Raw genomic sequence first — 24281 nt, forward strand, 5'->3', positions numbered from 1 at the left:
TAAAATGCATCACTCTTAAAGCAGCTTGGTGACAATGCTGAGAGAGTAGATGGAACATATGGTGGACCAGGTCAAGAATGTATTGAGGGAGAATTTCATGTAGCCGGTTTATGCTAATTATGTAAAGATCTGGCGATGGATGCTGTCATTAAATGTTGAAACAACGAGCCTGTGTTGATGTCTTTAAAGTAAAGAAGTACTGATAATAATAATAATAATAATAATAATAATAATAATGATAAGGCCTCTTATCAGTTAATTCATATGCTGCTAATATTTCCTGAGCCTGAGAGCAAAATTCTCCTTCCTAATATCCACATGACTGAGATTCAGTGCTGGATGGCTGCTTTTATGTTACCTCAGATGGTGGGTCTATGTGATGAATTATAGACAATAGGTTGAGGGCAGCCAACAGTGCATTTATGACAGATAATAAATGTGCACTGCCAAACCCAGCCAATTGAAGTGTGCCGTTCTGGAATGGAAAAAGAAAGAGAAAAGGAGTTCATAGGCAAAAATTGTGATATTGTGTCAACACTTTATTATGCATCACCACCATGCAAAATCACTGCTATGAACTTGCTCAAAAATCAAACTAGATATATTTCACACATTTATGATTTTAGATTGGCTTGCCACTTCTCTCAAAGTGACTGAGTAAAGTTTCACGCACGCTCAGAAAATACATCATGAGTGTGTATCTTGGTGTGCAAGTCATGCACAGATTTGTGTGAGAGCATTGACGCTAACAAATGAAACAATGGCAAATGATCTATGATCGAACCTTAATTCATAAACCATTGATAGTAAACACAATTTGTTCAATGCCCTTACCAATGTAAACCTTTGAATTTGAGCAATTTGGAGGTCTCTGTGTTACATCTTTTTCACTGCGTTTTAAAACACTTTCAGTCCATCTATATCTTATATTTTATTGACCATTTATATGTAGACAGTGTACATATTTGCAGACCAAGTCTCTCTGCAGACAAAATCACTTCCCAGCATCAGATTACATGAGTTTCACCTCATTTTTCCAGTGAAAACAACTAGCATTGCTGCTGAACAGGTGTGTTTTGTTGTTAGCTACATGCTGCATTGACGGTTTGAATGAACTCCTTTGAGAGGTCATCCAATCAGCTAAGGCAGTGTGCATTATTATTACTAATGTATCAATAAAACAAACTTATCTGATCAATAGCAGTCAGCCTGCTCCAAAAACAAGTCAAAAAACAATACAAAAGCCACTCGACAGCAACAGTAAGAAATCTATGGAATAGTGATAAAATCTGTTCATAGTAACCAGGCCAGAGTTATACATTTACAAAAAGATTGCAAATTTTATCATCTTCAACTCCAACATAATCTCAGGTTTCTAACATAAATCAGATGACAAACAAACCCTTAAACCTGGTTCACTGCATTCAGAGACGTGACAATTTGAAGGGATCAAGTTTGTCACCCTGTACAAACAGTACTGTTGTACATTTGTTAGACAACTCATAGAAAAAGGATAAAAATTAAGAAAAAATTCCCAAAATCATGTGGTTTTTATGGCACCTGTGGTATAATAGACAGCTCAGTAATTAATCTCTTTACATCAGCTCACAGTATTACCTTAAATATGTGGTTGGTTAAAAATATATATCTTTACATAAACGTATTCTATGGTTGGATTTAGCAGTTTTTTTCAACTTAAATTCTTCTTATCTTCAGTGCTCTGTACCGTCGGCCCAGTGTTGTCCCATCCAGTGTCTCCTACTATTGTTGCTTTACGTATTGCTCACCTGTTAAAAATACGAAACATGTTATTATCAGCATGACGTAATGGAAGTGGTCAACATATATAAATATAAAGCAAAGAAAGGCCCAGTGTGTTTACATAAATAATAATGGCACATCATATATTTGTTTGAGAAACCTGGATAAGAGAAATCCAAACGTGTTACCTGGATTACTTCATTGTAAACAGGACTACTGTGGCATTTAAACACTTTATCCAGCTCTCTGATCACTGATCACTGTCTGATCCAGCTGAAGTTCTGTTAGTTCTGATAATACTGACTGTAAGGACCTACACATTATAATGAGCAAAGGTTTGATACTAGTAAAATAGAACATACATTTTATTGTTGCTCCCATCTTTCATTACTGCTAATCAGATGAGGAGGGCAAATCGAGGAGTGGTAAATTTCCTGGGTTCATCCTCAACTGCTGAGGAAACTCAAGTTGGTGCAAATTTTACAGAGAGGCTGAAATGTCGAGAAAGCAAATTCAGGCCTGGATGTGCACCACGCACTGCAAAACCTGGACACCGATGCACCAAAAACAAATTCTACTGATTACCCATTGCATTCATAAATTACACACTTTGCCCACTGAGGCCACAAGAGACAAAAACAACAGAGACATGCACCGCTGCAAATACAAATTCAAAAAACTGACAAGGCCCCACTATCAGAAACTTGGATACTGCTGCAGTTATGTGCACTGGGAGCTCGATATCCAGTTTTCTCAATTTCCATCTCAATATCATATTCAAAATATGATAAAACCAGGAAATGACTCAAAACTGGCATACTAATATGCATGTAAATGTACTTAAAGAGAAATGATAGGTAAAAAGCCAAAGGTTTGTAAAATAAAACATGGCTTGCTTTTCACTCTTTTTGACTGCTGGTTTCATGCATGTACTGATCAGTGGGTTGTATATACACAGTTGGTGCCTGGTTTAGTCCTCAATATTCCTGTAGATTTTCTTTTGTAAATTTTCAACATTTTGTTGAATGTTAAAATTATAAGCTTTCATGCAGAGCTACAACAATTAGTCAATTCATCAGTCAACTGACAGAAAATTAATCAGCAGCTTTTTTGATAATTGAATAATCATTTTAGTTGTTCTTTTGAGCACAAATTCCAAATACTTGCTGTTTTGAGCTTCACAAATGTGAGGATGTGATGCTTTTCTTTATCATACATGATCTTGAACTGTATATCTTTGGATTTTAGACTGTTTTTGGGACAAACAGCATTTTATAGATCTTGCATAATCAAAAATCACCAGATTAATTGATAATTTAAATAGTTTAGTTGCTGCCCTACTTTCATGTAATAGGATGTGATTTTTGATTAAAAAGAAATCTTGCAAACAAAGACTGATTTTCACAAACTTACCAGTAACACAGTCACTGCTGCAGAGTCACCTGCACCACAACATGAACACCACCACAGCACATACAGCAGGTTAGAATTAGAACTGAGGAGGAGAAATGTAATAGTTGAAAACACACAAAATGCAGCTTTCTTCTTTGACTTCGTTCCAGTCTTGGAAAGCTGCAACTCACCATGCAGGTTTTGTCTGGCTCCTGCCTGTGCTTCATTAGCTCCTCCAACTTGAGCTCGTCCTCCAGCTGCTGCTCCAGGTCGTTCTCAAAGCTCTCCTCCTCTGCAGTGCCGGCGCTCCTGTGACAGATAACAGGCAGTTTAAAACAAGACAAAAAATGTATGGTGGAAACACGAGGTATAAGGTTTAAGTCCCACTTGTAATCTCATGTAAACAACCATTAGGTTTGATTCAAATCAGAGGTTTATAGAAATGTAGGAGATGACCTATGAGGTGTTTTTCTCACACATCTGTATGGAACAAAGCAATGAAACAGCGAAAGCTGGCAACAGAGCAAATAAACTGTCAGGAGGAAGCAGCAAGCTGTGCCAAAGTAGATTCTCAGGTTAAACAGGGAGGAGCTACAAAAGTGTAGAGGAATAGGATTTCGACCACACTAATAAGACAAGCTTTTGAATATGAAGTGTGTGATTTTGTCATGGACAATTTGCCCTCAGAAGGTGTGAAATTCAATCAGATGTCTATGAAGGCAGGTCCTCACTCAAGAACCTTTATCTATTTCTTCACAACTTTTTTTGTCTCATATCCATATAGGCATTCTCCAAAAATAGCACAAAAGCTATTTATATTATTTCCTGTGTACTTGACGTTGATGACATGTCTAATAGTGCATCTGATAAATACCTTGGTTTATAGGTGATGAAGGGATCTGAAGAGGTTGTGGCCAACAGGTCACCGCGTCCGAAGTCTGAATCCACAGTGCTCTCAGTCTCACTTCCACCCTCTGTGGAAAATAAAAGATATATTAAATCAGCTGTTGTATAAAAATTCAGGAAGACAAAAACATGAGCTTTTTTTGGATTCATTCATTCATTCATTCATTCATTCATTACCTGAATTGAGTTCCTTAACCAGTGACGACATTGTGTTGGTGATGGAGTCAGCAGCAATGAGCAGGTCATTTCTCAGATTTCTCCTTGGACCTTTAAAACAGACAGAAAAAAAAAGTTTTAAAATGTGATTACATACAGCTGTCAGCCATAATTTGGACACTATTTCCATAATCAAATACATGCTTATGTATTCATGTGTGTTACCCTGAGCGAAGGCCTCCTGAACATCCCCTCCCACGCCCATGAGTGAGTCCTGAGGTGTGTGAGTCGGGGTCGTGCCGGCGGAGTCTGAGTGGATTGGTGTGGGGATTGGCCGGCTGATGGTGTGGCTGGGGGAAGAGCGTGGAGAGCCGGGACCCTGAGTCTGCAGCACATTACAGACAGTTTTAGTGTTGTGCCACTGTGTTGCTATTTGTCAGGAGAGAAAACCAAGTTGAATATAATGTAATCTGAATTAAAGCAAACGCCACGATGCATCAAGACTCTCTTTTCATTCTCAGGTCTTAAATCACAGCAAAGAAACTAAATTTAATCCCCAAAAAACAGCTACAACAACTCAAGTTTTTAAAGTGTACTGAGAGGCCAATAGCTTTGTAAGTAACACACATTACACACATGCTTGAAATGTACAGTATGTGGAGTCATTAAACCATCTTAACAATTTTTCAAGGAAACACAGCATTTCTCTTAAACTCAACATGCTATTAAAACAGCTGTTTCTCCCTAAAAGCCATTCCGATTACTCCCACAAACCAAACCACAAGCTGTTTTTTTTAATGTGGTAAACACAATGTATTTCCAAAATTTCAGACAAACTGAAGAACTCGAGTGCATTCATTTCTCTTTAGTTTTTAGAGGAAAAGCGAAAACTTTGCAGATAAAATGTTCCCCCGACAGCAGCACACGTACTTATTTCGAACATGCATCCAAGTTTCAGCCTCTTTTTGGCTCTCAGTTTTCACACTTACAGCTTGTTTCCGTTCCTCCTCCAGCTGAAAAAACAATATTTTATGGCTCATGAAACAACAACCACATCGTATTGAGCATTTCCTCCAGAATGTGACGAGCATGTGGCTTCCTCATGTAAATTTAATGGATTAACATTGATCTTTTTAGGCTAATTAGATTGATATCCTCTCTACTTAAGCCAGTGCAGTAAGCAGTTTACGTAAGCTTTGGGGAACTCCTGTCTTGTTGACTGGAGAAGATATTCTCACACTAAATCACTATCCTTCTTCTAGGGGGGTAGACATGCTGTCTTGTAAGGTGTGATGGAGCTTAATCCCGAACTCAGCATCCTGTTATTTAAGCGTCTGTCTGGCAGTTTGAGATACATAAACATCTCTAATCAACAACATATTTCACTTGGAATAACAGAAATTTATCTGAGAGAATACATACTTACATAACAATCCATAACTTATTTGCTTCTTTACATATACAAAAGATTAAAATACAGGATTGGAGCCACTAAATTGATGGACAGGTTTCGCAACACACTACACAACAACTAAATAATGAATTTTCTTTGACTGATTCTTCCAAAGATATGATTAAAGTAAAACAGACAGATATTCAAAATGCTTATTTCTCATCTAAAGATCCCAGTCTTTATTTAAATATGGGAATTCGTTGTCCCTCATGTTTTTAAGGTAAAAAAAACAAACACAGATTGGGCCTTTAACAGTCGGACGCCCTCTAATGGACATTTGGGGTAATTGCTCACATGTTTCCTCATCTGTAAAGTGCAGTGTTTGCTTTACATTGGCTGGAGTGATCAGCCACAGCTGGGAGAAATTGTAATACAAGGTAAATTCATCATCTGGCCATATTGCTTACCATCTGCATCAAGATAAGAAACCAAAAAAAACATACAAGCTACAGTGCATGTCCATGTAATATTATATAAACATGCAAACTTAAACTGCACCATAACTGATTCTGGCCAAGAAGCAAATATTAAAAAAAAAAAAAAAAAGTATCATAATCATTGTTCCCCACAGGAAACAGAGTGTGTCTTCCTTCAGCAATCATGAAGGCGACTGTATGTGACGACTGTGCAGTGAAAGAGATTAAAGACATGTCTCTGGTACCTTGAGAAGCATCATTAGCTGCTCCAGCTGCACCATGAGCTCCCTGCGACTCTCCTGCAGAGTAGACATTCTTTGTTCAAGCTCATCTTTGCGTTGCCTAACAGAAGAAACAAGTTGTAGAGTGTGATGACACCATAATGTCAATGGAAAAACAAGACAGCAAAAAAAGCGTTATGAGCATCAGCAGTCTCTTACATATGTTATTTATTTGCTTTGTAAAAAGGTAGGCAATTACAGTTTGCAAGTTCTACTGCAGACAAAGCTACACCGTCCCACTGCAGGGGGATGGGTCAAGGTAGCAGAGTTACCTGAGAAGTCGTAGCTCAGCCAGCAGAGTGGGGTTCTGCTGACCCCTGTCAGGAGGCGGCTGGGAGGCTTCCTCATGCTGGAGGCGCAGCCGCTGGATTTCCTGCAGGATCTCTCTGTGACGGGCACAAACATATGCAAGCAGGTACAAGACCAAATTATTATTTCTGACATGCTTTGTCCATACGACCTGAGGTCAACACAAAACACAGAGAAATAGCATTTTGTTGCTGCGCTACACGTACTTAGAACAACCCCCAGATGATCTTTGGCACTATCCAAATCTAACTATGTTTAAATCTGAACAGAAACCTGATATAACAGACAAAAGAAAAAACCTGTTAACACAAAATATTATCAGCAGATACTAAGCAGCAATACTTTGTTTCCACCTACTGAATGGAAGTCCAACATTAACTGAACTTTTAGCTCGGTTTTTCCCCCAGCTCCTAAGGGAGGGAAATATCTGGCTCTTTAGCGGCTAAATGCAGGTTGCATCTGGAATTTAAACTACAAGAGCGGTGACACTGACCCGAGACATTAAAGATGTGAAACGGAAAACCAAAACACTGAGGTGAATGATGCTATAGGCCTTTTTCATAGACATATGTTGACGTGTCACAGTAGGAAAAGCACAGGTGTTACTAATTACGTTAACCATGGCTGTGTTCTGTTCAAGTTTCCCAACAAGACACAACAGTGCGACAGTGAGTCAGCATGCGACATAGACTGTATATGCACAATACCAGGACCCTGAAACTGAAGCAGCTAAATGGAATTCAGCCATCATTAATTTTATTATTATTTCATACTGGGACTAGTCAAAATGTCCTCTGTCAAGGCAGGCCTATAAAGCATCACAGATCTAAAGAAAAGGGAGAGTCGGGTGATAATTCTCTGTGGGTTCGTCGTTACTAGCAACCACTCCTGTATAAGCAGTGATCCATTGTTAACATAAAAATATTGCTTATGGCTGAACTTTTGCATCCACTTTGGTTTCACTATTCACTATTAATACCAGAGATGTTATACGTTGGCTTTTTTCAGTAATGAATGTACTTTTTGTTGTGAAATTGAAAAAAAGAGATAAACAGAAAGGTATTGCCAACTGAACAGTATCACCAAGGCAGTCATCCCTAACCTGTTTTTGCTCTCGAGCTCAGCAATGAGCTGCCTCTGCTGTTTGTTGGCATCCAGAGAGCAGGGGAGGTCTGTGGGGACCCTCTGCTGTTGAGCCTGTTGGTGAAACCAAGCAGGAGACATCACGTGAACTGGCTTTACCCCTGCATGATGTCATCCACTACCTTATCTCATATATCACAGGGGAACAAAACGGTTAAGTCACCAGACATCCATCAAGACCCTATCACAGCATAAACTGGCATACAAGTCAGCTTAGAAATGATCACCACCTTTAAATCCTCTCTTCATCATAGCAATAAAAAGGACTGAAACCCCCAAAGGTAGAGTAGCTTTTCTCATCAAGGACAGACTTTTGGCACTGAACACCGTTGAAAGATGCCATGATATTGTGTGCAATAAATGTCAAATATATATATATATATCTCACCGCAGCATCAGCAGCCAGTCTAGCAGCATAGCGGGCGATGAGACTGTGCTCTTCATCCTGATGGTTACTGCTCTCCAGCAAACTGATCAAGAGGAAAATAGAGATGGGAGTCACAACATGACACAGTTAATAATACACAGCTACAGAGATATAAAATATGCCGGAAAAAAAAGCAAAAATACAAGAAAGTTTATTTTGTTCAAGAGTCTGATTAATCAGAAAAGCTTCATAAAGTTTTACTCTGACAGCAGAGGCCCCTGTAATCATGCTGAGCTACTCATGTGAAACCACAAAAGCAGGAATGAAGTTGAGTTATTATATATAAGTGCAGGTGAAGTAATCATTCGCTATGTATTTAAAGGCCAGAGGGATTACACAGGTTATGTATGTGCACGCCCACATACAGTGAAAGCGCTCAAATGCACTCACACAGGAAGATATATGCGGGTGGGGGAGGGGGTTTGCAGAGCTGCAACTAAGCATAATACAGGTAGCCAACATGATAGATGGCATTTAACATTTAACCAACACTGATACACACACAAGCATATTAGTGCACACAGACAGATAACACAGGCAACGCTATTTCCATGTTGCTTATAAGTAAGGAAGTAAGCATCAAAGCCTCAAAAGGGGAGAGAATATGCTATATTCCCAGTAACACACAGCATTTACAGGATCAAACCTACCAGACGCATTTTAGAAATTACCAAGTAAGGAGGCAGTCAAATCTGAGGAAAACAGCAGCTAAAGGTGTTTAAACTACCTGGTACCAATTAACTAACTAATCTGCCAAGAGCATTTGGAGTAATACAAAGTAATGTAATAGAAATAAGAGACTATTTGCTGTTTTTTCTTTCACACATTTCAGTCAAAGACAACAACATGTGCATGACATGATTGAGACAGGAGTGTTGAGTCTAATATTATGAGGTCATGTATACTTACAAGTTCTTTAATGGGCTCAAGTATTTAAAAAAAATGTGTTTAATCTTGGAATCAAATCTAATCTATACTGTTCTGTTAATACAAATCAGTCAAAAAGACTTATTGCTGCCGAATGGCGATAATGTGTTGACAGAAGTGTCAGAGGTCGAGGTGACTAGTCTGTAAAACTGTCTGACAGCATGCAGCGTTAGGACTGTAACATATACAGACTAAGGTTAGATCAGGGGAAGGATTGCGAGGTGGCAATTCAGAGGAGCACATAGTTTCCACTGGTGTTTGGCAAACACAGCAGCACACCAACTAACCATGTTTTGGGGTTGTTTTGGAGTAGATTCACATAGAGGCCAATGAGAACATGTTCGTCAGCAAGTCTATCAGCAACATCGAGGTTGTAGTTCAACCTGGAACAGTGCAGGGTTTCACAAGACATAAAACATAACATTACACAGGTGACAACCGAGGCACAAGGGATGAGAGGGGAGAGAAAGCTGAGAGAGAAAAGGAGAGAGCACAGCAAAAGAGAAGAGGAGGAGAGTGGCTGGAAAGCAGCCATTCATGGGTGACTAGAGAGAAACAAGGCCATATTATGTTTGGGAGAGACACCACTGATGAATGCTGGGAGCTCGATAAAGGACATGCCCAGCAACTCTACCAGCTACATGCACTGTATAAAAGCATCAATCAATCACTCGGTGCTCTATTATTAAAACTATTGAGATCCATTATTCATAATAAGTCAAACATTCAGCCCCCAAGATATGCCAAGCATGCAGTCTTTACTGATGTAGCTCCTATATATATATATGTATATATATATATATATATATATATATAGAAAGAGAGAGAGAGAGAGAGAGAGAGAGAGAGAGAGAGAGAGAGAGAGAGGCTTTCCACTTTTTCCACCTTCATCACAAACTCCTGTAATGTAGCAACCATGCCAACTGCCATCATATAGGACCACAGCAGAATTAGCCAGAATTAGCCATAGAAAAAAACAAAACAAAAAAAAATCAATCCATCCATTTTGGCTTAGAGGCAGCAGAACAAGCTGTAAACACAACATCGACAAATTAGCACTGTTGTTCTAAGTTGTTATGGTGAAAGTGTTAGCAGACAGTTGCCTGTTTACACATCCAGCAGACACAGAGTAGCATTTATTTGAAGTGTTTTTTTCTAGCCTCCCAACACATATAAGTCAAACGTTCACTCTCCTTTAAGCTGAGAGTGAACCACAACAATCAAAGTTGGGGGCCATGAAACCTAAACAATGAACAGAAAGATACTAAAACAATCCGTAGTGCTAAAGAGACCTTCTGAATTAAGTGATAATTATTTTAAAAAATATTTATTATCTCTGCCAAGGAGGTTATGTTTTCACCCATGTCTGTTGGTTTGTTTGTTTGCTTGTAGGCAGGATTACACAAAAGGTACTGAACCGATTTGTGCCGAACTTGGTGGCGGGAAGAACTCATTAAACTTTGGGGCAGAACCGGATCATACACTATGAAAAAAAAAAGTCTGGTATATGTTGTTTGGCACTGGCCTTGACAGAGGTCTGTTTTCTCTGAGTGTTAGTGCAGCTTTAACAGAGAGCCTGCATTACAAATTGGGGCTATGGCATTAGAAGGACGTAGGCGTTTGCCCGTTATGAAGCTTACTGTGTTGCAATATGTGTAGGATTGAGGGTTTTTGTAGCTTTACGAACATTAGAGACTAAAGGTCGGCATTGCTCTGTTTTGATTTTGACCATCTTTTTTTTTTTTTTTTCCCCACTATCTCAAGTCCACCAACTTTATGGAAGTATAATACTAAATCGCTGGACTGCTCCTTTAACTGTATATTTTATGCACTCATAAACTCCAGTTGTGCATTTATCAAATTGTAATCAGGTATTCTCTTCAGGCACTGTTGTGCAAGAGCTAGCCAGTCAACTTCCAGAGAGCACATCTCCTGAAAGCCCTGTTTTATATAGTTTCTCAGCCTGTGCAAACAGCAACCGCAATATCAAAAGCTCTGACATGCATAACCTATACAACGCCACTCACTCATCACATCATCTGTATGTTTTTCTATAAGTTATGAAAGGGAGCAGCGTTCCCTAGAGAAACACTGTTTTCCTCAAATGCAGGTGCAGAGGAGCTGAAAGTTGTTTTTTTTACCATAAAAATAGGGATCAACACTACTTGTATCTTCCGAAATACAACATAAACAGCAACTGAAAACACAATTCAATCCCATTTCATCTAAACAGCCTATACCTGTTCATATACATCATAAACAATGAGCTTGGGAATTTCTATGATTTAAGTGCTATAACTTCAACATGAAGGAGATTGAGGGTAACATTCAAATCAGATTATATTAGAAACTGGCAGTTAGAATTTCCCATTTCTATGTGATTGGAAGGATTGTAATAGACACTCAAACTAATGGCCAATGATCTTTATGATGCATGCTTCATCTAGTGCTTTTGAAATAGCCCCTCGAGTACAACAATGTAAACCCCTCCATAAGAAAACTGGTTTTCTAATGGTTTCCTTAGGACGATAAGCACTCTAGTGTATGCCCTATGATTATTATCTATATTAGTTCACGCATGCATTTCAGCTACAAAAACATTCTCATATGCACACCTGTGTCACTTACCCTCTCCCTTTCAACAGATGGGGAGCAGCCCCAGTCAGGGGCTTTCTTTGCTCAACATCATTATTCTTGCTGTAAGGCAAGCCATTTACATTCAGCGCAAGAAACCACAGAAAAAGCATGGTGATATACAAATGTTCACAAACACACACACACACACACACACACACACACACACACACACACACACACGAAGAAAATAAAGACAGTATGGGTCACAGAGTCGACAGGAGGGTTTATGGGGCCTTCAGGGATGATAGCAAACTGAAAAGATCTGTTGTAAAAATCCAGGACACCCATTGTTCCTGCTGTTGTACTCACTTTTTGGTGGAGTAAGGGTTCCCTGATGTAGGCATGGAGTGGGAGAGTGAGTAGTCATTGGTGATGTTCACTGGTCTTGGTGGCCTGGAGAGGAATAGAATATTAGTTTTTCAAATATTATTAAAACAATGCTGCAAGATGCCGCTTTTCTTTTGCCTTTCATTCTTTCACTGGGATTTCTAGTGGTGACTTTTAGTTATGAGGGACGTGGTCAACGATGAAAACATGCTGGGAATGGAGGAACGAACCAGTGAATCAACAAACACAGCAAAGGGCTCAGGTAGAAACCAATGAGGGATACTGACAGAGGGAAGGCACTATGATTAGCACAATGACTACAAAGGAAGTAAAACTACCAAAATGTACATAAACACGTTTTGTGGTGTGTTAAACAATCAAAACCAACTCACCACGTGTCTCTATTTTGAGGAAAGTAAAGAACAAAGAGGGGAATGAAAATAATTTATTACAATCAGCTCAGCAGTTCAAAGACTAGCTGCAGTCATTAAGAAAGATATGAGAGGAAACAGGAAATTAACATTTTTCAGTTAATTTAACAAATTGTTCACTACTGAAGGAAACATCCCATCACAATTTCTGTATATCTGTATCAACATATACTATGTGTCGAATGAAAGTTGCAGCTCAGAAACACCATGTATTTGTTTGCAGTAATATGGAAACGGTATTGACAGTGTGTAGTTTACACACCAGAGAGCACGGACAGACAAGTTTATTTTTCAACTGTATAAATGTCTCACTAAGTAGATATCATGGTCACAGTTTTTTAATACCTACACATATGGGAGTCTTATCAAGATATGTTTGTTTATTTTATGTGTTTATATAAAAAAAATAATATAGACAGCTTATTGATTTTTTATTTGTGGTTAGTGTTGACCTCAAATGTCTAGTATGGGTCTGTCAGACAGCTGGCTGCCAAATCCTCTTGGCTGTTCAGGGGTTGTAAAATACTGTGCCTATTAATAGAAGACATTCAATATTCAATTCAAAAAGGTAAAAAAATTGAATAAACAAAGACAAAACTAGTAGTGCAGCTCTCAGCACCAGAAGTGGTTTTATGTTCCACTACCTAGTGTAACCTTTAATGGACAGCAGCAGAGTGCTTGTGCCATTTGTTTCATTATTTATAAGAAAACACACAACATCAGTCAAGTCAAGAAAAAGGTAGCAGCAGCAGCAATGCAGATTACAATCATTCCCAAGGCTATAATTAAGCTTCATTGATCAGTTGACCCAAGACTTCAGACTTAGAGGCAGCTACAGGATAAATATCAGCTGTGTGGGTTGAAATCAAGCATTTCATAATCTGAAATAGAAACCAGAGGCCCTGGAAATAACACAACTATCTGACTGCAGAGCCGGATTCCTCTGCTTCTGTATTATGGAAAGAAAAGAAAGAAGATGAACTTACACAATATGAGCTAGGTTGAGAGGTTTCTCTGGCATTTCGAGAAACAAGGGGTGAAGAGGCTCTCTGCTGGATGCACAGCTCAGTGACTTACTGAGTGCATGGGATAACTTCTTAGCAGGGGATTTCTGGGAGAAACACAGAGGTAAGGCACAGATTCTGAGGACACGGGGAAGCTAATTTCTTTACTACACACGTGGTATCGTGACAGCAATACTGTCACCTGCATTGAACATTCGGCATCTTTACATTGTGGTGAAGCAGAGCGAAAATAGCCACAATGACTGGTCCAGTGCAGACACACCTCCCTCAGCCCGCCCCTCTCCTCCTCCCCTCTCCTTCCCTTACCCATGACGTATACTCCTTCATTTGGTGCTGGTTGCTATGGGAACCGCTGGCATGCCCCCTCCAGAAGCAGTCCTGACAGAGCTGGTAATTATGACATTGCTGGCAGCGGTAGCGGAAGCCCATCATACTCTCAGTATGGCAATAGGAGCACTCGACCGGGTGAAAGACTGCAGGGAGGAGAGGAGGGGTCAGACACACAAACATACACAAATACACACACACACACAGTCACACAGATACACAACCACAAGCACACAAACAGATGTGACGGTAAAGCCAGATATTTTGCACATTTCAGTGAATAGAGGATTCATTTCCATTAATTTTAGGACAGATGTGCTGGGATATTGAGCCTGTTTTGATGTCAACAATCCTTTGATTTTAAACAAACACACAAATCAGCACAGTGCATCATCAAGCTGTACATGTGTTCCTTTTTGCTCACATGGAGGTGGCTTGTGATGATGAGTGCATCACAAATATGCACACACACATGCACTCATACACAGGATGTAAGGTCCCTGTGGGTCATCTTCACCGAGGGTGTGTGTTTTTATGGTGTATGTCTGCTTGACTGATTGTGCGTGTGGTGAGTCAAGATTATGATGCAAAGCTGAATTTCACATCCTCCCAACCCTGCTAGCCCCCCCCCCCCCCCGAATCATAACCGTTCTGTGCGGTGTCTTACCGTTCTCCACGTTGGCGAGCCGATGCATGAGCGGCAACCACACCAGACACTGAGGGGGCGGGTCTGACATCAACGTATCGAGGAATGTGTTGAGGGAGACCTTTTTCTGTTGACGTTCAGCATGGGGGGGTGAGATTCACCCACAAGTGAATGCTAAATCAATCACAGATTCACTATTACACTCTGTGGTTTAAGGACTCTTACCTGCTGTGCAAAGCAGGTTCTTGCAGCTTGTTCTGTGTAACCAAAAGAAGGTCCCTCAAAAACCGCCATCGGTAATTTGAGAACCTCCCTCAGAAATTGGTCAAACTGTGAGTACACCATTATTCCAGCGGAATCTGATATCTGTGAAAAAATATCTGGGAACAATAGAGGGAGACATTATACAAATTAATCAAACTAATTGTCAGTTCCCACCACAGTCGGCTAATTATAGCATTACACAATACAATTATCCCACTTATTTGTGAAAACAAATCAAAGTAAAGCAGTTATTCTAATCAGTTGTTACAATACACCCACAACATGGCCCTCCTTTTTTCTTTCATGAACTATTGTTTCTGCACCCACAGATTTTGTAGATTATGTAATAAACCCTATCCTTCAGATAATGAATAATGACTTCTCCCAGCCATGAACAGATAGGCCAGCACTGCCTCTTCTTTTGGGAGCAATAGGCTAAGCAGAGGGATATATAGAAATTACAGCAAGCTTGTATTATAAATTCCAAAGCAGTATATTACTTTGACTTGAAACTGTATGAACTTTACAAAGAGAATTAGCTGATTTATTGCAGGTAAAATGGGTGATTTTTTATTTCATTTTTCACAATTAAAAGCAAAACATGGATTCATTGTGTTGCTTACATCTTAATTTATCCAGAATCTTCCCACCACAGATGGTTGCTAGGGCCATCTTCACAACAAAGACAGATATCTTGCCATGGCCCTCTCTAAAAGGAGCAAAAACATTTTACATTATGGTCATAGATTCTTTTAAATGTCAAGGGGTATGTGGTGTTGCTGCTACAATGAATTCAGCTGTTTTTGTTAAAGGCACCACCTTTAAAAAGGCAAACTTGAATTACAGTGATCATCGTCTTAAAAAATGTTTAACTTGGATTTACAAAACAAGGGCACTCTACACTGGCATGTTGCGACAATATTACAGTAAATAGTCTGTATTTTCACTCCACTTTGGCAGGTCACATTTCACACTAGATTAGCTCACGTCAAAACCTCAGATGTGAGAGTACACAACCAGCCGCTGACTGTCATGTGACGGGTTACTCACGGGTCGTAGGCTGCCAGCAGGAAGTTGAGCAGCAGGCTGATGGACTGCTCCACGTTGATCTGGTGGGTGGTGGGCATGCGTTTGTTCAGCTGGTAAAAGATGGTGGACAGTACCATTTCCAGACGAGCCACAGAGAGCTCAGCATTGAGGTCCATGGTGTTGAGGCCGTTCTCTCGAAAAGCCTCAATGACATTCCAAATATCAACCAAATGCACTGGAAAGCAAACAGGGAAACAGTATATAAAGATTTTTTTATGAGATAAAAGTATATTAGTAATAGTTGGATGTGCACGGCATCTTACTCACGGTTGCATTTCTTTTGCACAAATCTGAGTTTGCAGGCTGTTCTGTATGTTGATAATCGTATGGAATCCAAATCTTGAGCCCCTGAGGAAGAATTACTCATTAAACAATGTTGGAAACGTTATATGATGGACAAAAATGGAAATTGAAGTGGGAGTATATGGAGGCCCAGAGTGGTCAATACATAAATGGAAATTATGAAATAATCAAATTAATAAATCTACTCAGAGTATAAAATATAACAATTTAATTGTGGAATACTATAACACAGTTTTCAAACTAAACTCTATATTACTTTTTCATCCTGCTTCTTTCTCACAATAACAGAGTTTATTGTAGTTCTTTTCACAATGCCATTTTTAATCACAAAGTCGCTGGCTTTGATTGGGTTTGAATGAGCAGACAGCAAATTTCATGACTACCTTTCCTGTTTGTCTTGACTGCCTGACAGTATGTTCAACCTCCATACCACATACTAATTGTATACAATAGTATGTTTAAAAAAATCAATACACTTTAGCCTCTTGTACTAACATGAAATGATGTGCGCCAAAGCCATGTCACTAAAACTTTGGGATGTTACTGCCAATTAAACTTCACAAAGACACAGCAAAACATTTTTCCCAAAGATTTATTTTCTGTTTTCACAAAGCTGTTCTACTGCCAACAAAATATTTTCCAGCTGTGAGCAGCTTCTTCATTTCCTTTGTGCATTGCAGTATGATATGTCCATCAACAGCACATTCAGAAAAGTTTTTAGTGTAAAGTTAAGTTTATACTTAATTTTACCACTTGTCCAGTGTAAACACAAAACCTGCTTGGAATTAGTTAGACTGTATAGAACCAGGGCCAAGCTGAAGACTTTATGAAATAAAACAATCAAAGGAAAACATGGTGATATGAAATAAAAACAGACTTCTTAAAAAATTACATTTTGAATCAGAAATTACTGGAATGAAATCAAAAAATACCCATAAACTTTGCTCTTGTGGAAAGAAGCAATATGAAAAACTTTATAATAATATTTTAGCTGAATGTTTAAAAAATGTGTTAGATCATTGAGTCCCTATTCATACAGTAACAGTGTGCCTTCACACTGCATAAACAGTGAGAGAGCATGAGGTCATACTGGAGGCCTGTCTGTCAGCATTTAAAATCAATCTAGTTGACACGAGTGGAGACACTTGTCTTCATGATATTTGCTTTACATGAAAGTTACAGAGAGGAATCTGCCATTTTTATGGTCAATGTGTAAAACAGTCCGGCATAGATCACACTGGGCTGTGGCCTGGAGCACTTACTCATCTCAACAAACAGTTGCCTTCTATCTGCCATGTTGTCACCGCTCTGCCCGCAGTCTTCAATCATTCTGGTCAGGAAGAGAGAAAGTAATGTCAGAGCCTGTACACCCGAGCTTTTAACAGAAACAGCTCGATTTAAGGCATTATTCAATCACTGAATATGGTCTGAATATCCAATTTCTTCCTGCTTCAGTCTCTATAAATGAACTATTAAAGCTGAACTGTATGTTGAGGAGCATCACAAAACATTACTGTGCATAACGCAGCTGTAAAACATTCAGGATTTGGTTAACATCGCAGACATACTTTAATATCCTTATTTGATATAATGCAACCATTTCACTTTAAATGATGCATTATTACTGTTATCAATCAATCAATCAATCAATCAATCAATCAATCAATCAATCAATCAATCAATCAATCAATCAGTAAGTAGTGAAGAGCAGGTTTGGAGGAGGAGTTGCCTAAGGAGAAGCAGGAAGGAGGAGGGGCTGGAAGGATTGATTTCAGGTGTCAGCCCCTTTTGTCCACCTGCAGAAGAACCCTGGGCTCCTGGTCACAGCTGTTTGACTGAGAGTAATGTGAGTTCCTTTGTTGTTTAAACTTTACAAGATACAATTATTAGTTATGTTCAAGTTATGTTAGTAGTTGCTTATATTATGAAACTCTAAGTTTCTATATTTTTAATTGAATTAATACATGATTTATACTTTCTGTTTAATAGATAAAAACCAGCCGCAATTGTCAGCCACCTTCCTTTTACCTTTATAAATACCCTTGAAAGACTGTAAATAAATCTGTAAAGACCGGAATTGACCTGCTACTTCTCCTGGTGTCTCATTGTGACTGACTGCACACCAACCCCTGGAAACCAGTACCACCACCACCGTACTAGTAATATCTGGCCTTATTAACATAATCAATCAATCAATCAAACTTTACTTATCAGACTTTACTTGTATAGCACTTTTCATACAAACAATGTAACACACAGTGCTTTAAAAAATATAAGCAATAACAACAATAACCTTATTAAAAAATGAAAAAAAAAAACTGGGCTGTAAGCACGTGTACGCTTACTGTCCTCAGGCATATGCCCCGCCCACCACCGCTGCTTGCAAGAGGTTGACAGGTGAAACACAACGGTGTGTATCAATATGATTAATGGAGGAAATGTCGGACAGACGCAGCCACATGCAAGATAGTTAGATGGACATGCTAACAATTGCATCTCACGATAAATCAGGTAAACACGCTGTTTAATGCATTCTTTTCACTTTTACCCTTGTATCCTTTGATTTTGGAAATTCCGAAAAAACAAAAACAAAAAAAAAAACAGGACACCATCCCTCAAAGTCTTCAGCATGTGGCGAAATCGAGTCTGACAGGCCTGCTGTGCCAAGTCATGGTTGCTAAACTATGATTGCACAATCACTTTTAGAGGGAGAATGATACATACACAATGCATAAAGTTGGGAGAAGTGGAGGGGGGCTCATTGTGCCCCAGGGCCACATAGCAGGTTAATTCAGCCCTGGAGGGGGGGGGACTTAAGTAAGCAAAGGACAAGACTTTCAAAGGGGCAAAGCAGCACAGAGAATGCTCACACCATGCCTCACTGCACACTGTCCGAGGCAATCTAATACACCTAGTCATGTGGTTTGTTGCTATGGTAGCAAAGATCCCAGCCACTCAGTTCGTAAAAACATACCGCTAGCCCCCCCCCCCCCCCCCACCACAACACACACACACCTCCCTCTGCACACGAGCAAAGTTCGGAGAGTAAAGTTTTGTGCACTAGTAAATATCTTTTATGAGATAGCGCTCGGTGGGATGATCGTTGCGAGCCCAGTGGCACATCTTGGGCGAGTGGCTCGAAAACTGTTTTTCTGCAAGACAATCATTCAGGCATGGTATTTCAAATTACTCTGACAGTAATTGGTAGACCTAAAAATTATACTGCAGAGACCCATGGTGCAGAAATTAGAATTCACCTCGTGTTAAAAAGCAAACAACGGCATACTTTTTTCTTTTGCTATCCTTCCTCTGATTTCAGTCAGCACAAGAAGTCAATTATGGAGCTCTATGAATCTTTGAAATCCAGTTTAAGAGGGAAAAGATTAGGCTAATAAGTTAACCTGGAATTACACAATCAAGTGCAGCATTTTAGAAAATCACCTCACAGCACAGGTGTAAGAGCCATGATAGAAAAAAATGGTTAAAAGTATTAATGGCGTATTATCCTGACAAGACGGAACATCCACATGAGAATGAAACTTGTCTGCATGTTTGGGTTCATATGATGCAATGTAGCAAATGACAACCCTGTAGTGAAATAAATAATAAATTGGTGTTTCATCAGTTAAGGGAATGCATCCACAACAGTAAATAGCAGTTTTAGATGTATGCACAGCAGTGTCAGGCCACTGCCCGCAACTGGTAATCCAATGTCATCTTGAAAGTAATGGTTATGCGAGCCCATTCATCACTTACAGATTGAGTGAATGAAAAAGTGTACAAATATACGCTATTTTATAGATTAACATTGATATCCTTTGCCACAACACAAGCAAACACCTCCTGAGTGCCAGCTACGTGACCTTCTGCAATCTGTTTTCTGTCTGCGAAATAACTGAGATTGATACAATCTATTGCAGGAGCAGATATATTAAACCAGCAGTGGCAACAGAAATTGTACATTGGCGAAGGGAACAAGATGATCAACATACCTTTCATAAAACACCATGGTTGTATTCCTTTCCCTTTTCTGGGTTGAGTTATTACAAAGCTAAGTCCTCCTTCCAGAAACAATTGTCCACAACACAAACTCCTTTCTAACAAGGAAACATTACAACAAAAGCAGCCCAAATGGACGGGCCTGAGTGAAGATATATATGAAATTAGAAACTGTCAGCGAGGACATAGCCTGTGCTGCCTCTATCTTTAACTACAAATGAGAAGGCTCGACATTCTTGTACAGCTTTACTGGCTCTCTAGTTGCAGACCCCAAACCTCATTCCTGGCATGTGCCCAGCAAACATTACTCGTTCTCTGTGGTACTGTCGCACTGGCAACATTAGAAAATAACTGCCCTTAAAAGAACAAATCATCATTTACCATCAACATTGCGGAGAGACTGGTAGAGTTAAGCAATGCCAAAACCAAACCAAGAGACTCACAGTAATGACTCACTCTATCTATGGACTTCTGTTGGCCAAATATTCAACTGTATTTCTGGCCAAGAACAAAAAAAAGAAAGAAAGCCTTTTTAGTCAGTTATTTACATTATGAGTCAGCTCAATAAAACGTAGAGGACAGTGCTGCTAATTTATGTCCTCCGTGATGTACTTGGAACAGATTGTCATGCAACATTTCCAAACACAAGCACTTACTTGAGTTACAGAGCAATCTGTGTTTGGTTGGCTCAGTACAGTACATCGCAGCTGTTACCACTGATTGGGTCAGAGTTATTTTTACATCACGAGACTATAAACTACACTGGCATCTGAATCCCATCCGCTGGCAGGAATAAAAAAGCTGCACCATTGACTTGAGGTCAATCAGTTGCTGGGCTTTAGTGCTGTAGTAAATGCTGTGTAGGTAGTGAAACAGTTTGCTTTCTCCTGTCTGGTACCAGCCGGTGATGGCTGAGCCGGAGGGCCCTCTGCTCTCTGTCGCCTGCTGATGATCACCATGGTTTCAGTTGCAAAAAGGCCAAAACTTTTTGGACCCTGGTGTTAAATGAGAGTCCAGCTACAGATTTTCAATGGCTGGTGCTGTCATTTTGTTTACAACAGCACTGTTACTGAGTTTGTTGCACAAACTGAAAAAGGGAAAATTCTGTGAAGAAGTCACAGAAATAGCAGACACACCGGAATAGATGGAACTACAGTATGTTTGCCTGTGTGTATGTGCAATGTGATAGCCAACACTGAATTACATTAGCATTTAAATCACAAGCTTGAAAAGAGATGTACTCCAGGGCATTGACTGTTATATTGCCCTCTGGAAAATAAGAAAAACATCAAAATTCCACCACAGCAACACTGGCCAAAGGTATCAGGGCAGTGAGACAGGCAACAGGCACCTTATGGTTACATGTTCAGCTCAGCCATCACCTGTCACGCTAGAGACACCTGTGTGGACGAGAGACAAAGGTCTCACTGTTACAGAAATGAATGCCTGCATATGGCTACGACTCCCTTTACTGTCGTTTTATGCTCGCAGATCCCGGTTTTTATCGCTGAAACTCGATCGGCAAACTCATTTCACCCGGAGTGACAAAGTAGGTTAAGGTCGCTCCTCTGCTGCTTGCCAGCCTCCAGCAGCTGCAGCAGCGCACTTGCACAAGACTTACCAGAATTTATTTCGAGGCATGTCATGCAACATCACTGTTTTCTCTCCAGGAATCCGACGGCCGGTCGCGTCCTGCGGTGCGATCAGGGCTTCTTTGGTGTAGGGTGCTGCATCACTGCAAGCGGCGGCCGCTCTCCTGCAAAGCTCGTGTTGTGGAAATTTTCGGGTAGCGCACTGGCTGAGCTGAACACAGGCAGCGTCTGCCTCCAGTATGTGGCCTTCACGATGACGTAATGCGGGATCTCTTCACATGCGTCAGTTTGCTCCGGCTGCAAAATGTTAAAGTTTAATGAAAAAAAAAAAAAAACCCAAGTAGGTTTACGTATATATCTCATCAATGTGTTCTTATAACGACGCGGTCATTTGCTAGTTTAAGCATCCTTCGTGTTTTTATATGGCTTACGTAGATGGCATTGTTTTATCATGCAGATAAACACATGCTATTTCAGTCTTTGTAAATGAAAAAATATAGCAATTACTACATTTGCAACAATTCTTAGCTGCTAGTGGACAAAAAATAAATAAACAAATAAAGGTTATTTATTGTAAATTTGTATTTTGCATAAGATGATACAACCAGTTCTTTTTGTTTCAGAGGTACTCAAATTGCATAGTTGCACAAAACTAATTTAAATGTTATATAATGTTATATGTGGTCATTTCCTGCTGTAATTGAACAATTTGAATTGTACAACACAGAATAATCCCTAGATAGATTGATAGATTAGGATTAGTTGTGACCACAACACATTACTAATAGCTTTGAGTAAGGTAATCTTGGATTGCAGAGCTTTTGCAAATCACAAATTAAAAGCAAAGCTCGTTAAAAACGCTGTGGTCTTTATATGACTGTACACATTTTTCATACCCTTCCTGTCCAGTGAAACCCCATGCATCTCCAAATTTGGTGATTTTGAATAATTTTTTTTTTTTTTTTCTGGCAAACTGAAGGATGAAGTGTTCCTTTATGGGTTGAGGAAATTCTCCTACTTACAAACTATTTTAAACCCCCTTGGATTAGCTAAAATATGCTCTGTCTCAAAGCTGAGAACAAGGTTGTATTTCTTAGCTCATGAAAAACTGACCTTTTATAGATAAGTGGTTCTCACAGTAAGGTTAGGGTTAAGATATGATGCATTAGATAAAGCATAGATTAAGCGACCCAACAGTAATCATGTGAAGTAGTTAAAATTATAGCGCAACCTAAACACCTATACCAACAGTTGACTACAACATACACATTAATGCACCAGTAATAATAATTAAAATTTACTCCCACCTTTCTAAGAAATTACTTTATTTTATTTCTCACCATAATGTGCCAAACTTCTTAGGGAAACGAGTGGAAGCGCCTCTCAGTGCTGCTAAACAAAAGCACAAACATTCACTTGCTGCTCTTGAACGCAACTCTTTCTCTCCGAGCGCAGCCCATTGTTGCTTAGCAACCGCTACAGAAGATTGACAGCAACTTCAGTTGATTCATACGGAGGAAACTTTAATGAAAGGCAACTTTTTTGACAGGATAGCTACCGCGTAGTCACACAGAAGAACAATAACAAACTTCAAGATGGCTAACAGATAGCTGGTAGCCAAAAGTGCGGTAAAACAAGTAAGTTAATAGACAGCCACTTTTCGCTTTCACTTTCTGCCATGACAACGACCGCCCCAGCTCATTAATTTGTCATTAGCCAAGTTAATTAAACGTTAACTTAACGTTAGCTAAGAGATAAACATATATCAGATGCAATTTTAGCAGGGGTTAGCCAACTTTCTTCGTGAGTTTAATGGCAGAAGTTGACCCTATACTATCCAATGTGAAGGAGTTATTGAAATAATGAAAAAAATATGGTCTACCTCAGAGGATGTGGGTTAATGTCGGATGTAAATGCCTCTACTTTTCCTCAGGACGGTGAAAAGGTTGCTTTAAATTCGCTGATAATATCGGAGTAGTTGCAGCAATGCCAGACGTTGAACCCCTCAGATTCCCATCAAGGGAGGGACGACCGAGTCAACAAGGTGAGAAGGGCAACTGGTTAATTAAAGTCGGTTAACTGACTCAACGCTACTGTGGTAGTTAGCTTTTGATAAATAATAGGGTACATTTTTATATTTGTACAATACATTTTTGTGCTACATGTTTTCAATTCCCCACTATTTCTCTTTCATAAATTCACCTCTTTAACTGCAATACAATGTTTTCTTTACACTGGTCCTCAAATTTTTCTCTCACTTTCTTTATTTTGTAATATGATTTTTATTTGTTTTGTTTACAATGAAATTGACCAAAACAGATATGGACATCATAAACTGATCTGTCTGCAGGAAATGTAATGATGTTGAATAATGTTGAAGTAATGCAACTATCTAATATCTAATATCAGTGATTGGCCCTTAGATTAACATGGGTCTGCTCTGTGGTTATAATACACCCTGCCATTATGA

At 39.4% G+C, this 24281-nt stretch overlaps 1 protein-coding gene across 7 annotated transcripts; it reads right to left on the reverse strand.

Moving 5' to 3' along the window:
- Positions 1-538: 538 nt before the first annotated feature.
- On the reverse strand, positions 539-21983 carry dtna (dystrobrevin alpha). 7 transcript variants are annotated; one of them, XR_002665479.1, is made up of 23 exons: positions 21841-21983; positions 17483-17550; positions 16185-16265; positions 15879-16092; positions 15452-15537; positions 14790-14944; positions 14586-14691; positions 13898-14064; positions 13553-13677; positions 12528-12536; positions 12118-12201; positions 11800-11868; positions 9459-9554; positions 8206-8287; positions 7777-7871; positions 6638-6751; positions 6330-6426; positions 4441-4600; positions 4237-4326; positions 4028-4127; positions 3345-3462; positions 3175-3256; positions 539-1787 (listed from the first exon to the last, which is right to left on the reverse strand). XR_002665479.1 is itself a non-coding variant. In XM_022758293.1 (23 exons), exons 2-22 carry the CDS (start codon positions 17547-17549, stop codon positions 3186-3188), a joined length of 2133 nt encoding a protein of 710 aa, XP_022614014.1. In that variant the 5' UTR covers position 17550; positions 21841-21983; the 3' UTR covers positions 539-1787; positions 3175-3185. The 7 variants fall into 7 exon arrangements, 6 of the variants coding, with proteins under 6 accessions (XP_022614014.1, XP_022614015.1, XP_022614016.1 ...); XM_022758293.1 differs by having other exon boundaries at positions 3175-3203; XM_022758294.1 differs by lacking the exon at positions 12528-12536 and having other exon boundaries at positions 3175-3203.
- Positions 21984-24281: the final 2298 nt, after the last annotated feature.

The sequence above is a fragment of the Seriola dumerili genome, unplaced genomic scaffold (genome assembly GCF_002260705.1).
Source record: "Seriola dumerili isolate Sdu_G_001 unplaced genomic scaffold, Sdu_1.0 BDQW01000291.1, whole genome shotgun sequence".
Classification (NCBI taxonomy): domain Eukaryota; kingdom Metazoa; phylum Chordata; class Actinopteri; order Carangiformes; family Carangidae; genus Seriola; species Seriola dumerili.